The following is a 17,774-nucleotide window of genomic DNA, read 5'->3' on the forward strand; positions in this document are numbered from 1 at the left end:
GCAATGACTCGTGGGCGTGGGAAGGGTGGTTCCAACCGGCCTAGTAACACCCGTGCTCATCAGGCAACTTCTGACGAACAGCCTGATCAATCTCTTTCCCAAGTTGTGGTTGAATTGCAAAATCTTCGGGATATGGTGAATCAATTGGACACATCTTCGGCATCAGTATCTCCTTCCATGGCTGCCTTGGCCTACCAATCAAAGTTCATCTTCTTCCACAGGTATTTCATTTGGTGGGAACTGCACCTCGGTCATGCCCGATTCTTGGGTAATAGACTCGGGGCCACCCGACCATATGACAGGTTCTTCATCTATTTTTCTAAATATTTTCCTCTTTCTGGTCATAACAAGGTTCGTGTTGCTGATAGGTCTCTTTCTCCTATCTCGGGAAGGGATTTGTCCCGCATAGTTGTCCGGCTCAGCGATCCAAGTCGTGGAGGGGTGTCACGTCGATATATCGACATGTCGCCGCCATGGCGTGCTGCAGCATGTCGACCATGTTTTATTTTTATTTTCTCTATTTTTAATATTTTAATAGATGTATACTCAAGCCATGTTTTATTTTTTCTCTATTGTTTCTCACGTTTTAAGAAAAAAAATCAGAAATCGAAGAGGGAAAGAAGAAATCGAAGAGGGGAAGAAGAAATAGAAGAAGAAATCGAAGAGGGAAAGAAGAAATCGAAAGAAATCGAAGAGGGAAAGAAGAAATCGAAGAGGGAAGAAGAAATCGAAGACAGGAAGAAGATATCGAAGAGGGAAAGAGAGATAGGAAGAAGAAATCAAAGAGGGATGCCTTAGCGTAGGTCGCCATGCAACCTTCTCCGGCGCCAGACGCCATGGCGGTGCCATGGCGACGCCATGACAACTATGGTCCAGTGCATTTCCTCTCTTAGCCTTTCCTCTGTCTTACATGTTCCAAAGTTTACTACTAATTTGCTTTCCATTAGTAGCCTAACTAAGGATTTAAACTGCAAAGTAACCTTTTTTCCAACCTAATGTTTGTTTCAGGACTTGGCAACAGATAGTACGATTGCATGTGGTAAAGTGGTTGGTGGTCTGTACATGCTTGACAGTTCCCGGGCAGCTATGACATCTCAGCCGGCATCTTTTGATTTTGATTATGCACTATTTGAGTTGAATAATTGGCATTGTCGTTTGGGCCATCCTCCTATAAGAGTTTTATCTGCTTTATTTCCTAATCTATTGAAACAGTGTAATAAACATAATTTTTTCTTGTGATGATTGCACTTTGGCCAAGCAAACTAGAAGTATTTTTCCTATTTCTGATAATAGAAGCAATGTGCCTTTTGGTTTGATACATTCTGATGTGTGGGACCCTGCCCGATGCGTTTCTACTTCTGGATTTAGATGGTTTGTCACTTTCATTGACTGTTTTAGTCGAACAACTTGGGTGTATTTGATGCATAGTAAAAGTGACGTCTTCACTTGTTCCACTCTATTCCATAAAATGGACCAGACCCAGTTCGATGCCAAGGTGAAGATTCTCCGCTCAAATAATGGAAAAGAGTATAATGGTACTTTTCGCTCCTATTTGGACAGCCATGGAATCATACACCAGACTTCTTGTGTTGACACTCCTGCTCGGAATGGAGTGGTTGAACGCAAGAACAGACATCTCTTGAAGGTTACTCTTATGTTTACTATGGTTGTTCCTCCATGCTTTTGGGGTGATGTGGTCCTTACAGCCATCTATCTTATCAATCGGCTTCCCTCTCGAATCTTAGGTGGCCGCTGTCCCTTAGACATATTGGTTGAAAAATCCACTTTTGTTGTGCCTCCAAAGGTCTTTGGTTGTGTCGTGTTTGCCAGGAATCACCATGTACACAGCAAGTTTGATCCCAAAGGACTGCGGTGTGTTTTTCTGGGTTACTCAACTACCCAGAAATAGTATAAATGCTATCATCCTCCTACGCGAAAGGTGTTTGTCACTATGGATGTCGTCTTCCGGGAGTCTGAGGCTTACTTTAAACAGTCGGTACCTCTGTAGGGGGAGATTCAAAGTGGTGAAGAGGTCCCGCTGATTGCTCCTCTGGACATTGAGATACCTACTATAGAGGATGTCTCTGTTGAACTAGAAGATGAGAGTTACAAGTCAGGAACAAGAAGTAGGACAGATTGAGCAACAGCAACAGGTGCAAGGGGAAAATAATGTGAAGACTAATGTGTAGACTTACACTCGGGGAACTGATTTCCCTTTGGATGGCCCTCGGTACAAAGAGACCACCACCACCAACCCTACACAATCGGCATCTGTTCCTGCTCCAAGTCTTGCTCCTAGTCTTGTTTCTGGTAAGCCACCTCTTGATCCCAGTCTTGATTTACCTATTGCTATTCGGAAACCAAAAATGAGTTGTACACAACATCATATTTCCAACTTTGTGTCATACAATTCTCTAACTCCTGATTTTTATGATTTCGTATCTTCTTTATCCTCTGTTTCCATCCCTAACAATTGGCAGGAAGCAATAGCCAAACAGAAATGGAAGGATGTGATGAATGAAGAAATGCTTGCCTTTGAGAAGAATCAGACTTGAGATTTGGCAAGTCCTCCACTAGGAAAGAAACCGATTGGTTGTAAATGGGTCTTTGTTGTGAAGCACAAGGCTGATGGCTCAGTGGAAAGATACAAAGCAAGACTCGTAGCCAAAGAGGGTTTACCCAAACCTAAGAAATTGACTATCAAGAGACCTTTGCTCCTGTAGCAAAGATGAATATTGTGCGGGTTATCATCTCTTCTGTTGTGAATCGAGGATGGGAACTCCAACAACTTGATGTGAAGAATGCATTCCTACATGGAAATTTGGAAGAAGATGTTTACATGGAGATACCTTCTGGCTTTACCTCTTCAGAGACTCAGGGAAAGGTGTGTAAGTTAAAGAAGGCTCTTTACGGTCTAAAGCAGTCACCAAGGGCTTGGTTTGGCCGATTCCATAAGGCTATGGTTGCTTATGGGTATAAGCAGAACAATGCAATTGTTTGTTAAAAGGATGGGACAGCAAGTGATCATTTTGATTGTCTATGTTGATGACATAGTGATCACGGGTAGTGATGCAAATGAATCCAGAAGCTGAAGCCATATTTGGGCACTGAATTTGAAGTCAAAGATTTGAGAAGATTAAGATATTTTCTAGGGATTGAGGTTGCCTATTTAGCTAAGGGCATATCTCTTTCCCAAAGAAAATATACCCTGGATCTATTGAGTGAAACAGGGATGCTTGGGTGTAAACCAGCAGACACCCCTCTTGAGCCCAACACACATTTGAAGAGCAAGGATGGTGACCCAGTGGACAGGAGTAGCTAGCAGAGATTAGTTGGCCGATTGATATACCTCTCACATACTCGACCAGACATCACATTTGCTGTGAGTGTTGTTAGTCAATACATGCATGATCCTCACTCTTCTCATTTGAAAGCAGCATACAGAATACTCCGTTACCTCAAGTCCTCTCCTGGAAAGGGAGTCTTGTATTCTTCACATAACCATCTCCGGATAGAAGCATACACTAATGCAGATTGGACTGGCAATCCTGGTTAAGGGTGTTAAACGGTCCAATTTCGGTTAAATGGTTCGGTTCAGTTTGGTTTTGACTGCTTGTGGGTAGAAACCGTAACCAGACCGTTTAACTAAACGGTTGCATATCCAAAACAGTAACCATTTAGTAAACGGTTTCGGTTAAATGGTTATACAGGGTTTTACACGATTTTCGGTTAAATGGTTCTACACGGTTTGGGTTAGCCGATTATGAATAACATCCCTGATTTACTAAATAGTTTAATAGTTTTCAAACCAAACCTCCTGCATTTTTTAATAGAAAATGGGTTGTAGCCTATAGTGCATCTCTTTTAATTAGTAAATACCTTCAATGGACGATGGATCCCATGAAAATGTTGTACCTTCAATCACTGTTTACCCATTTTTTCTTTTTTCTTTTTTCTTTTTGGGTAGAAAATGGTTTACCTTTTATTTAATAATACTAAATAGTTATTAGTAATTAGTTATTAATTATGAAGTTATTAGTTTTTTTTTTTGAAAAAAGGAAATCATTTATTAAAGAAACGTGACTTAGTGAGTTAGTGATTTAGTGGTTAGTTAGTAGTTGCTATTGCTAGGTTTTGAATCTTTTGATGTTTGATTTAAACGGTTATAATTGGATTAAACGGTGGCATTTCTGAAACCATAACCAGTTAAACGGTCTACCGGTTCCAGTTTAAACGGTTCGGTTCGGTTTCGGTAAACGGTTTCGGGTTTGTTTTGACACACTTAGTCCTGGTGATAGGAAGTCCACATCCGGATATTGCACATTTGTTGGAGGGAACCTAACTACTTGGAGAAGCAAAAAACAAGCTGTTGTAGCTTGATCTAGTGTTGAAGCTGAATTTCGAGCTATGGCACAGGGCATTTGTGAACTTCTCTGGCCCAAGGGGCTTCTTCAAGACTTGGGGATGAATGCTGATCTTCCAATGCGGCTCTGTTGTGACAGCAAGTCAGCAATCAGCATTGCTCACAACCCAGTCCAACATGATCGTACCAAACATGTTGAGATTGACCGGCACTTCATCAAAGAGAAAATGGAACAGGGAACAGTTTGTATTCCGTTTATCCAGTCTAGTGAACAGCTGGCTGATATCCTTACCAAAGGAATCAGCAATAAGTTATTTTTTCCTATTGTTAGCAAGTTGGGCATGTTTGATATGTATGCACCAACTTGAGGGGGAGTGTTGTAATATGGGTTCAGGGGTAGAATAGTCATAAGGGTATTTCTGTCCTTGTACTCATTCCAGAATGTTCTTCTCTTTATTATAAATAAAGATGGCTGTAGTCACTCTGACTCAAGCCAGTATTCACGGAATTCTACAGTTCCTATTTTTATTCCTTCTATTGTAACTACTGATTCCAACATTGGATCTCCACCTTATTTGGAGGTATTGTTTTTCTGCCATTGACCTACACCTGGCCAGAATTTGGGCCATATCCAAGCCTTGAGTCTATAGCCATCATACCCTTTTTTTGCTGGAATCTTACCCTACGATTCGGCTTGTGGGTGGGGTGTAACTACTTTAGTGAGTTTAACCCCATAAGGTCATTATATGATGTTTGAGCTTGCTTCTCAGGTTCAAGAGGAAAAAGAGGAGCATCCTGAAGGGTAATTCAGCTTAAGTTGCTGGCTTTATGAGCACTGTTCAAAGGGCCCAAATGATGTTCTCACATTATTAGAAGGATCAAATCTATTTAAGCTTCATTGCTTATTTCTTTTCAGTGGTCCCTTGGACCTTCAATTTTGGCTAATGATTTATTAAAACAAGGACTGGTTAGATCTAGATCGTGTTTTGGGACCATTACACTGTAGCCGCACATTGATATTGGTGTATCAGGATCTTATTATTGATTTGTTCGAGTACATGGGCAGGGGCCAAAGATACTATTAAGAAATACAGTACAATGTACTGTCACAGGGGCATGCCTGTAATTAGAGTTGTAGCCAGGGGCTTATGTGTAATTAGCCAGGTTTTGCTTGTAATTATAGTATTTTCCGTATCTTATAAATACATGGCTTAGAGGTCGAGGAGAGTATTCCTTTCACCCTATCGATCTGTTTCTTCTTTTTCCTTCTTTTTTTCCCCCTTTCTTTCTTTCTTCTTTCTTCTTTCTTCTCCTCTCCTGCAGATCCCCTTTCCTCGTATCTGTTCACTGTTACTGTTAAAATTTAAATATTGTCTCCGATTTAATAACATGGTATTTAGATCAATATTGATCAGCAATCCTCCTCCTTTCTTCTTTTTCTTATTCAGAACTCAAAATCAAAGAAGTATTCTGGATCAATTTCTCCGCTGAAGTTTCTTGTATAAAACTTAGTGGTTTTTTTTTTTTTTTTTGTGAATAGAAATTCATTACCAAAATCCCAAAAGGGGAGAAGAGAGAGGGAGGGAGAATACACAAGGAAAGGAGCGGCGGAAGCTATACAAAAAGACAAGCCCTAAGAAGCTGGGCCATCAGAGCGAAGAAGAGAAACATCAAAACCCCAAGATACAACAATATGCCTGTTCCTTGAGGTATCAACAAGTGGTTTAAGGGGAGCATATGGAGTTTAGAGCTAACATCAAAGTAGATGGCTTTCCAAATCATGTCAATAGAGCGAGAATTGGGGTTCCATCTTCGGAGTTTCCGCTCCATCCAAATGTGAGAAATAGCAGCCCCAAACACAAGCTTGCCAGTGGTATCACAGATTGTACTACCCAAAAACACCCTACTCAACCAAAGCCACTCCTTCGCGAATGGGAGGGGTCTCCTACTACGGTGCCAAAGAGAGGCCAAGGCTTTTTTCCAGCAGCAATGATACTTGATATTCATACAATTAAGAACAAGGATTTCGTATTAATAGGCCTATGGAGATGTTTTGTGACAATCAGGTGGCAATTTATTGTAATCCAGTTTTTCAGAGGACAAAACACACAGAGGTTGACTCTCACTTTGTGAGAGATGCTGTGATGCAAAACGTTATATCGACTCTTTATCAGCTCTGTGAATCAATTTGGTGACATATTTTGTGTTTAAGATTTTTTTTCTCTAAAATTGTTCTAAGCTGGGCATGGGTGATATCAACGTCCAACTTGAGGGAGAGTGTTAAGAAATACAGTACAATGTACTTCCGCTGTTTCGCAGGAACATACTTGTAACTAGAGTTATAGTCAAGGGCTTTCGTGTAATTAACCAGGGGTTTACTTGTACTTATAATATTTTCATTATCTTATAACTACATGGCTGAGAGGTCGAGTAGAGTATTCCTTTCACCCTATCAACTAGTTTCTTCTCTTTCCCTCTTTTTTCTCTCTCCGCCTCCCTTGCGGATCCCCTGATCTTGGATCTGTTCACTGTTTACTCTTAAATTTTATTTTTTTCTGACTTAGTAACAGAAACAAAAGCAACATCTCTTTCTATGACACAAACATTTGCCTTGTACAGATAGACATTAGCATTATATAATCAACAGAAGTAGGATCCATCTTATCAGAAGTCTCCTAGAAGCAAAAACATCAAAGAGATCATCAAGAAAATAATCACTCCCTCAGAATTTTAATTCACATGATGCCTCAAATCTCATCCGAAGAGATCTAGAAAAAGAAAGGGTTAGCCAGAATGAATTAACCTTTTACCTCTAAAAAACAGAAAATATTCACATGAACGTGAAAGTCAACATAAAGAGGAATAATGAATAACCTGAAACCCGGTATCTGTGTGGGTTATACCATAATAAAGACTGGCAACTTGAGCATCATAAGCTGAAAGATATCAAATAAATGAAGTTCTTCAGTTCAAGAACTGTAATGAAAAGATAATGAAAAGTGGAACAACATGCTCACAGAGAATAACCACATGAAAAAAATCTAATGAAAAGTACAAGTAAACATTAATTATGTGACAGACAAGATATTACACTCTTTTCCAGATAACCTGGTTCGAATTTTTGGTTTTTTAAGTTCCAAAACATTTCATCTGAACTAAATAAAATGTCTTTGTTTCAATAGGTTCTGACACAAACTGAAAATAAAATACAAATGTTACGAGGCCCCCCACTGCTCCCCCATCCTTTTATCTCCTTTGTAAAAGACAGCAGCTTTAGAAAGCCAGACTCCTCTCCTATGCAGGTCGGTTGGAGCTCATCAGATCAGTGCTACAATCATGCTACATTTATTGGTGTGGAGTTTTTGGTCTCCCTAAGGCAATCATCAAGACAGCAGAATCTATTATGTGTACTTCTCTTTGGAAAGGGGTGGAATCGGGCAGATTGCTCCACCCCAAGAGCTGGTCTTCCTTATGTCTCCCAAAATCAGGAGGAGGTCTTGGTCTTAGAAGAATTAAAGATGTCAACCTTGCTAGCTCTTCAAAGCTTATTTGGAAGATCCTCACCAAAAAAGAGAGCATTTGGACATCTTGGGTTTATGCTGGTCCTCTTCGCAGAGGCTCCATTTGGTTGGTCAGCCTCTCTTCCGATGCTTCTTAGGTGTGGCACAGGATTTTGCAAATCAAGCACATAGCCATGGAAGCCATCTCTTGCAAAATCGACGACGGCCGTACCACCTCCCTTTGGCTCGACAAATGGCATCCCTCAGGCGTCCTCTCCTTGGTTGTGAGCTCTCGAGAGATCTATTCCTCTGGAAAAGATAGAATGTCCATGGTTGCATCCATCATTTCCAGAGGTGCCTAGTTCCCCCACCCCCCCCAAATCCTCTCCCCCTTTAGAGGTCCTCTGGAACTCCCTTCCCCCCATCCCCCCAGGACACTATGGCTTAGGAGACTCGATCCTTTGGCCCCCTTCCTCTTTAGGCATTTTCAGCTCTCATTCAGCTTGGGATATGGTTAGACTGAGGGGCCCTCACCCCTTGGTCCAAAATTGTCTGGTTTAAAGGTCACATTCCCCATCACAGCTTCACCTCTTCGCGAGCTCTCTCCAACTGCCTTCCGACTCGGGAATTCCTTACCCGCTGCCACATCCAGGTCTCTCCCCTTTGCTCCCTTTACTGGAATGGCCTTAAAGACACAGACCACCTATTCTTCTCTTGTCCCTTTGCCTCATCCATCTGAAAAGAGCCCTAAGTACCTGCTGGCCAATTAGAAGAAGTCCCCTCCTCTTTCATCGCGAACGGATTTGGATCGACATGACGTTTGGAAGGAAGACTAGTCTGTCGGCAAGCTCGCTTTTTGTGCTTCTATCTCTCACATTTGAATGGTACGCAATCTTAGAAGATGGACTTTAACTCTCGCTCCTTGGATAAGATTTGGAATGCCATCTTTTTCGAAGTTTCCACCAAACTTGATTCCCTCCCCTAGCTCCTGTTAAGGATTCCCCAAGGAACAGGCTTATTGTTGTATCTTGGGGTTTGCCTATTTCCCTTTTGCAGCCTAACCCGCACTAGGCTTTTTTGCTTTTGTTCTTTTTGCCCTTGGGCTTATATATTTCTCTCTTTTTTCTTTGTAATTTAAATTTTCATTCATAAAAAAAAATAAAAAAACTACTATTGCTCGATCAAGCGCTGAGGCTGAATATCGGACAATGGTACATACTACTGTTGAGTTGATGTGGGTAAAGTCATTGCTCCAGGAGTTGAGATTTCCTATCACTCAACCTATGAAGATGTTTTGTGATAATCAAGCCGTTGTTTATTTTGCAAGCAATCTAGTGTTTCATGAGAGGACTAGGCACATTGAGGTTGATTGTCACTTTGTTCGGGATGCTGTAATGAAGAAGTTGATTTCTATTCCGTTTGTTTCCACTACCAATCAACTTGATGATATGTTTACTAAACTGCTGTTTGGACCTGCCTTTCGTCGGAGTTGTTCCAAGCTGGGTCTAGGTGATTTGAACGCTTCAGCTTGAGGGGGACTGTTGAAGTATATCGAACACACAGCAAGAAGGGCAATCTCGATTAGAATATTCCATTATTCTGATCGAGATTCCCTCCTATGTGTCATTTTTATTTGTGTGTTATAATTAGGATTACCTTCTTGTAGTTTCTAATTTCTGTTTAGTTTCTATTTTCCTATTGTAACTAGGATTGCTAATAGGACTAGTTTCTATTTTCCTATTGTAACTAGGATTCCTAATATGATTAGGAATCCCCCTTTGGCTGTAATCTTTTTATATAAATAAAGGCTGGGTGAGGGAGACGGTCAGGTTCGATCAGTCTTGACAGCGCTCCTCTCTTCTTCCACTTCTCTTCCTTTCTCAGTTCTGGTTTCTAGAAGTGCATTCTGTTACAATATTATTTTTTAATTTTTCTTAATGGAAAAAATTTAATGTGTGTATATATATATATATATGTCCTAGAACATGCTTTCATATATATATTTATGACTACCGCAGCCAGCCATGATTTATGTACAAGTTTTACTTTTCAAGTTCCTTAGCATTCTCACATTCATTATCCAAAATGGGGGTTGTCAAATAATCAGTCCCTGCAAGTTTATTGAAGCTTATTTTATCATTTCCCAAGAATTTCCAACTTAGTTAAAATTATTCATAAGGAGAATAATTCAAATTTAAACAATTGGATGTCCAACTCGGGCCTCTCAGAACAGAACGTTCCTTCTGCAACCCAAGGCCGATATGTTTCGTAGCAGCCAAGGATGATTTTGATCCATTAAGTTCTTCAATGAAAAGAAACAAGAGATGAGAAAACATCGTTGATTATGATTAAAAGGAACAATCTCAAATAGACCAAGATCCAATTTTGCTCCAAACAGCTTACCATATTCATTCAAGTAATCCATTAACAACCGCGTGAAAATATCAGTAAGAACTCCTGCTTCTGGTGAGTGGCTTGCATAAGGACAGTTAAAATCTATCTTAACATATGCCTTGGGGGTGAAGAACAATTTATCAGGCTTATACCATAACCTTGAAAATGATGACTTCCTTAACAGAAGTGGATAGTTACCCTGATTTCACCAAAAAAAAAAAAAGATAGTTACCCTGACTGAAATCCAACGAAATCAGATGAATTTAGACACAGGTTTTTTGGAAAAAGATAAGAATCTATAAACAGAATGTACGTGGTCATTTTAATAATACCTTCTCTTGCATTTCTTTAATTGACAAGTCAGTGGGAATAAAAATGTTTGGTACTGGTAGATGTAGATTTTCATTAGGAGCTGTCTCTATCCATTTCTGAAAAGATCATCATCAGACAAGATCAAACCAGAATTCAAATTTAAGACTCTAGGTAGAAACCTGAGGATTCATATTACGGCTGTACAACAAAGTTGTGTACATATTTTCGTTTTATTGGGTAACTAGCAGTAAACATCTAACATGCTGGAACAATGCTTAATTGAACCCTAACTAAAGTAGAATCATAAGCATTTAACATCCAGCGACGCACCTGTAACATGGAATCTGTAATTTTCTCAACAGAATATGCAGTTCCATACCATGGCTCAACCAAGTCAGTATGTCCTTCAAACTTCTTTGATTCCCAAAATATTCTGTTAAAAAAAGGGCTTGTATTTAGCACTAAAAAATTAAGTCAAGAAGTATTCAGAACCATGAAGTTTCTCACACACACAGTTTGCATTAAGCTTTAAACATAGATGGAAAAATTTTGGACAATATGCCATATGTCAGTGGCATGTTTAACATAGCATAGTTTTTCAAGCTAGATGCAGTCCAAGCCTGGATTTCAAACAAGGACAAATTTCCATGTCCAATGATCCAATCTCGGTCATAGTTGTCACGGTGACTAGGCTACCCAAGGCATTGGAGGGGTGCCTTAGCACTGTGTAGACGCCCTAGGTATTGGCCTGGATTTCAAGCAAGGACAAATTTCCATGTCCAATGATCCAATCTGGGTCATAGTTGTCACAGTGACTAGGCTACCCAAGGCATTGGTTGGGTGCCTAAGCATTGGCTAGACGCCCTAGGCATATATGAATATGTAAATATAGCAATGATAATTTAATATAATTATGCTTATATGCAACAGAGAATCCATATCAATGCAATATGATATAATTATGTTAATAATAATAAATGAAAAAGCATAGGATAATTTGATATAATTATGCTTATATATAACAGAGAATCCATATCAATGCAATATGATATAATTATGTTAATCATAATAAATGAAAAAGCATAGGATAATTTGATATAATTATGCTTATATATAACAGAGAATCCATATCAATGCAATATGATATAATTATGTTAATCATAATAAACAAAGCATATGATATTGTTGTAATTTGGGGTAAAAGGGTATTTTTGTCTTATTTTATCCCTTAGGAGTATTCTTGTACTTGTGCCTATTCTAGAACATTCTCTAGTCTATTATAAATAAAGTAGGTTGTGGACATAATGTCACAAGCCATTATTCTCTAATTCTTCACGGTATTAGAGCTAAGATCATCATGGGGATCCGAACCCTAATGTAAAAAACCGTAGTCCTCTCTATCTCTTAGCGCCGCCACCGCCACCTTCCCTTTCCAATGCCGCCGTCCTCTCTCGGTTCCGCCTTTCTCTTTCCCCTCTCGGTCTCTCTCCCTTTCTCTGCCAGCTTCTAGAGATCACGGCTTTCCTACGTTCCCTATTTGTTCCATTAAATTGGATTTGATGTGGTCTCGCTCCTTCTTCCTTTCTACAGCGTCCCGTGGATTTTCTGGCTCTCATGCTGGGGATACTACGAAGCCTGAAGAAGCTGGTCCAACTCAGAACAAATGGAATTTGGACAACTATCTGGTAATTTATGAGGATTTCTCTGCTTCTTGCACTATTGATGCCTTGAAGTTCATCAAAAGGAAAGTCAAGTTTCGTGTGTATGTGTTCTTGGTAGGTCTTAATATTGAGTTTGATCAGATTCAGGCACATGTCCCGAGTCGTGATCCTTTTCCCACTATGGAGCAGGCGTATGCTATGGTTCAATCAAAAGACAGCGATGTTACAACCTGCTGCCCCAGGCCGATCTGCACTTTTTTCAGGGTCTGGAGCCTCTTCCCATGGAGAGACTCAACGTCCCAGTGATCGCATTAATTCAGAGAAGGGCCCTATTAAATGTGAGTCATGCGCAAAGGAACGACACACAAAAGGCTTTTGCTGGAAGCTCCATAGTAGACCTACAAATGGCAAAGGTCGTGGTCGCGGGACCAGTTCGTTTCAAGCACACCAAACCGAATCCACTGAAGTTGCACCCATTGGAGCACCTCTCTCTCCAAAGGATTTGATGACTCAGCTCCGTCATCTTCTTGCATTGCCCAGCTCTTCTCCATCAGCATATGTTGCCACTGCAATGCCAACCTCTTTGATTCCCATTTTGCTTGCTCGTGGTCACTGTGCCTACTCTGCGTCCAATCCTTAGATTATTGACTCCGGGGCCACCGACCATATGATTGGTTCATCTCATTCCTTTTTTGACTATTTCCCTAGATCAGGTAAGTGTAAAGTTAGGGTTGTTGATGGTTTCCTCTCCTCCTTTTCTAAGAAGGGTTCTGTCAAATGCGCACCTTTACTCTTTTTATCTTCTGTTTTACATGTGCTCAATTTTGCTACTAATCTCCTTTCTATTAGTAGTTTTACTAGGGATTTGAATTGCAAAGTAACATTTTTCCTGTCCCATTGTGTTTTACAAGACTTGGTGTCAGAGAAAACGATTGGCAGTGGTAAAGTGGTCAAGGGTTTATATTGCTGGATTCTACAGACTCCTCTTCCTCAGCATTGACAACACAAGCTCCTCCTGGTTCTTCTGAAGTTGCCCTGGCCGATTTATATAAATGGCATCATCATTTGGGTTATCCCCCTCTTGGGATTTTGGCCAAGATTTTTCCTGATTTATGTGGTAAATGTAACCCGAACCACTTTTTGTGATGCTTGCATTTTAGCAAAGCAAACCCGTTCCGTCTATTCTCCTGATAATATTAGTTTGGAAACTTTTCATTTAATTCATTCTGATGTATAGGGGCCTGCCTAGTGTGTTTCTGTTATTGGATACCGATGGTTTGTTACGTTTATTGATTGCCACACGCGAGTTACTTGGATCTACCTGTTGCGCCAAAGAAGTAAAGTCTTCCGTTACTTTCAACTCTTTCACCAAATGGTTAAGACCCAGTTTGATACCAAGATTAAAATTTTTCGGACAGATAATGGGCGTGAATATGCTTTTTTTTTTTGGATGAATAAAAATTTAAATACGAAGAAAAAAGAGGGAATATACAAGCCCAAGGGCAACAAAGCCTAACTAGGGACTAGTTAGGGCGCAAAATAGATGTAGGGAGGCCCCAGGAGACAACAATGAGCCTGTTCCTTGGGGAATCCTTCACATCACAAAGGGGGAGGGAACTAACTTTAGATGAAACATCAAAAAAGATGGCCTTCCAAATCGTGTCGAAAGAGCGGGAGTTGGATGTCCATCTTCTAAGGTTACGTTCCATCCAAATGTGGGAGATGGTGGCACAAAAGGCAATCTTGCCAACCGAGTCACAAATCAATTTCCCTCCGAAAGTCATGTCAATCCAAATCCATTCCCGGCTGAGGGGAAGAGGAGTGTGCCGACCAGGCCAACAATGGCGCAGGACACGGGACCAGATGGAGGAGGCAAAGGGGCGTGAATATGTTGATTGGTCTTTTCCAAATTATTTGAGTGACAATGGCATCATTCCTCAAACAAACTGTGTGGACACCCCTGCCCAAAATGGTGTGTGCGAACGCAAGAATCAACATTTATTAGGAGGTTGTGCATTCATTGATGTTTCAAATGAACGTCCCTGACCTTTATTGGAGCAAGGCTGTCCTGACGGCTGCATACCTCATTAATCGGATGCCTTCTCGAGTTCTGAACTCCCGCTGCCGCTTGGAGCTGCTTATGGGTTCCTTAATTTTATTGTGCCTCCAAAGGTATTTAGTTGTGTGTGCTTTGCTCGTAATCATCACCAACATGGTAAGTTTGATCCTCGTGGCATCCGCTGCATTTTCCTTGGTTACTCGGCGACTCAAAAAGGGTATAAATGCTATCATACACCCTCTCACCGCGTGTTTGTCTCTATGGACGTGGTGTTCCATGAGAATAAAGCATTTTTTCCCATTGCCACACCTCTTTAGGGGGAGTCTTCTTCACGGGAAGATGTGCTTCTGATTGCTCCAATTTCAGATATGGAAGAAGAAGACACTATTCCGATTCAGAGGGAGCAAAAAGAGATTTGGGTTCTGGGGGAGCCCACGGCTCCTACCCAAGATAAGCCCACAGTTCCTTTGAGGTTTTTGTTCGTACCAAGTCTATCTATCCAAGATAAGCCCACGGTTCCTTTGAGGTTTTTATTCGTACCAAGTCTAAAAGCCAGCAAGATGAAGCCACCACCACTACCATGTGCCACTTCAAGCATCACCTCCTAATCCAAATTTTCCCACACAGTCTCCACCTAGTAAATCTTCTATTTCTGATCCTACACTTGATCTACCTATTGACATCTGTAAACCTGTTAGAACTTAGAACTAGCCCTCTACACCCAATTTCCAATGTAGTCTCCTATGAATCTCTTTCTCCCTCTTTTCCTGCTTTTGTTTCCTCTTTATCATCCATTTCTATTCCTAAGCATTAGCAGGAAGCATTGGCAGACTCAAATTGGAAGTCTGCTATGGTAGAAGAGATGAGAGAACTTGGAAAAACTGAGACGTGGGACTTAGTCACTCTTCTTCCGGGGAAGAAACCTATGGGATGCAAATGGGTGTTCACTGTGAAAGAAGATGGATGGTATTGTTGATAGATACAAGGCTTGATTGGTTTCCAAGGGCTTCACCAAGACATTTGGCGTAGACTACTAGGAGACCTTTGCTCCTGTAGCCAAGTTAAAATTGTTCGGGTAATTCTCTCATGTGCGGTTAACTTGGGACGGGAGCTGCAACAACTAGATGTTAAAAATGCATTCCTTCCTGGGGAACTTGAAGGGGAAGTATACATGAATGTCCCTCCTAGATTTTCTAGTCCAAAAATCCATGGCAAGGTCTCGCAAGTTAAAGCGAGAATTGTATGGGTAGAAAAATACCTAGAGCGTGGTTTGAGAGCTTTCATAAAGTTATAATGTTTACAAGTTACAAACAGAGTAATGTTGATCATACTCTATTCATCAAGAAGAATGGTGAGCTGATTAATGTTCATATTGTGTATGTCGATGACATCGTGGTTATAGGAAGTGCATGAGTGATAGCCGGTCGAAGACATCTCTCGGATACCGAATTTGAGATTAAAGATCTGGGAAAGCTACGATACTGCAAGATCAGATCAAGGTATCTTCCTTTCTCAACGGAAGTATACACTCGATCTTTTGATCGACACTAGGATGTTAGGGTGCAAACCAACAAATATCCCCCAGAGGAAAATTTTCATCTCAAGCGAAAAGGACAAAGTGAACTCGTGGATAAAGGGAGATATCGGACATTGGCCGAGAGATTAATTTGTCTCTCCCACACCAGGCCGAATATTGCATTTGATGTTAATATGGTCAGCCTATACATGGGATCCCTACTTTGGTCATTTGGGAGTTGTTTATAGGATCTTGCGGTACCAGAAGTCTGTTCCAGGTCGAGGGGTTCTTTTTCTTCCCATAACCATCTACTCATCAAGCTTACGGTGAGGCTGATTGGGCTGGTTCTCTTGACTATAGACATTCCACCTCCGAGGATGGAAGGGAGGAAAAAGCAAAATCGAGGAAGAAGAGAGAAAATTTGATTTTAAGCTCTCAGAAATATCGACCAGAGCTGAAATATGGAATTATAAGGCCTTTGATGAACTATTTGTCACTTTACATATCTCCCCCGATATATGTGAGATCTCGAAAAGATCTCAGACGATAGACCGAACTGAGTATTTCGCTATTCTGGTCGTGTCGAGATTCACGAAATTTCACCTCGCATATTTTTCTATTTACTTGCGTGGGACTTAGTCACTCTTCTTCCGGGAAGAAACCTATGGGATGCAAATGGGTGTTCACTGTGAAAGAAGATGGATGGTATTGTTGATAGATACAAGGCTCGATTGGTTTCAAGGGCTTCACCAAGACATTTGGCGAGACTACTAGGAGACCTTTGCTCCGTAGCCAAGTTAAAATTGTTCGGTAATTCTCTCATGTGCGGTTAACTTGGGACGGGAGCTGCAACAACTAGATGTACAAAAGGCATTCCTTCATAGGTAACTTGAAGGGGAAGTATACATGAATGTCCCTCCTAGATTTTCTAGTCCAAAAATCCATGGCAAGGTCTGCAAGTTAAAGCGAGAATTGTATGGGTAGAAACAGTCACCTAGAGCGTGGTTTGAGAGCTTTCATAAAGTTATAATGTTTACAAGTTACAAACAGAGTAATGTTGATCATACTCTATTCATCAAGAAGAATGGTGAGCTGATTAATGTTCTTATTGTGTATGTCGATGACATCGTGGTTATAGGAAGTGACAGTAGTGATAGCCCGGTCGAAGACATCTCTGGATACCGAATTTGAGATTAAAGATCTGGGAAAGCTACGATACTGCAAGATCAGATCAAGGTATCTTCCTTTCTCAACGGAAGTATACACTCGATCTTTTGACTGACACTAGGATGTTAGGGTGCAAACCAGCAAATATCCCCCTAGAGGAAAATTTTCATCTCAAGCAAAAGGACAGTGAACCTGTGGATAAAGGGAGATATCGGACATTGGCTGAGAGATTAATTTGTCTCTCCTACACCAGGCCGAATATTGCATTTGATGTTAATATGGTCAGCCTATACATGCAGGATCCCTACTTTGGTCATTTGGGAGTTGTTTATAGGATCTTGCAGTACCTGAAGTCTGTTCCAGGTCGAGGGGTTCTTTTTCTTCCCATAACCATCTACTCATTGAAGCTTACAGTGAGGCTGATTGGGCTGGTTCTCTTGACTATAGACATTCCACCTCCGGATACTGTCCATTTGTGCATTGAAGCTTACAGTGAGGCTGACTGGGCTGGTTCTCCTGACGATAGATATTCCACCTACAGATATTGTACTCTAGTTTGTGGAAACTTCATTACTTGGCACAGTTGTCATGGCGTCGCCATGGTGCCGCCATGGCGTCCTGGCGCTGGAGAAACTGGCATATCGACCTTCGACATGGCTAATGTATAAATATCGCCCGATATATGGGCATATCGGTCGATATTAGTTTAAAAAACTTAGGTTTTAATTTATTTATTTTTAAACCATTTAAAAGCTTAAATGCTTTTTCCTTCATTTGTATTGGTCACATTAACATTAAAAAT

General features: G+C 40.7%; 1 protein-coding gene across 1 annotated transcript in view; it reads right to left on the reverse strand.

Moving 5' to 3' along the window:
* Positions 1–17,774, reverse strand: part of LOC122642097 (insulin-degrading enzyme-like 1, peroxisomal) — a 123,072-nt gene that overhangs the window by 46,112 nt on the left and 59,186 nt on the right. Inside the window, exons 15-18 of the mRNA XM_043835513.1 lie at positions 10,900–11,002; positions 10,590–10,685; positions 10,267–10,456; positions 7,238–7,299 (exon numbers count right to left, since the gene is read on the reverse strand). Of these exons, the coding sequence (XP_043691448.1) occupies positions 7,238–7,299; positions 10,267–10,456; positions 10,590–10,685; positions 10,900–11,002 (451 nt within the window). The remainder of the gene's footprint in view (positions 1–7,237; positions 7,300–10,266; positions 10,457–10,589; positions 10,686–10,899; positions 11,003–17,774) is intronic.

Source organism: Telopea speciosissima, chromosome 10 (assembly GCF_018873765.1).
Source record: "Telopea speciosissima isolate NSW1024214 ecotype Mountain lineage chromosome 10, Tspe_v1, whole genome shotgun sequence".
Classification (NCBI taxonomy): domain Eukaryota; kingdom Viridiplantae; phylum Streptophyta; class Magnoliopsida; order Proteales; family Proteaceae; genus Telopea; species Telopea speciosissima.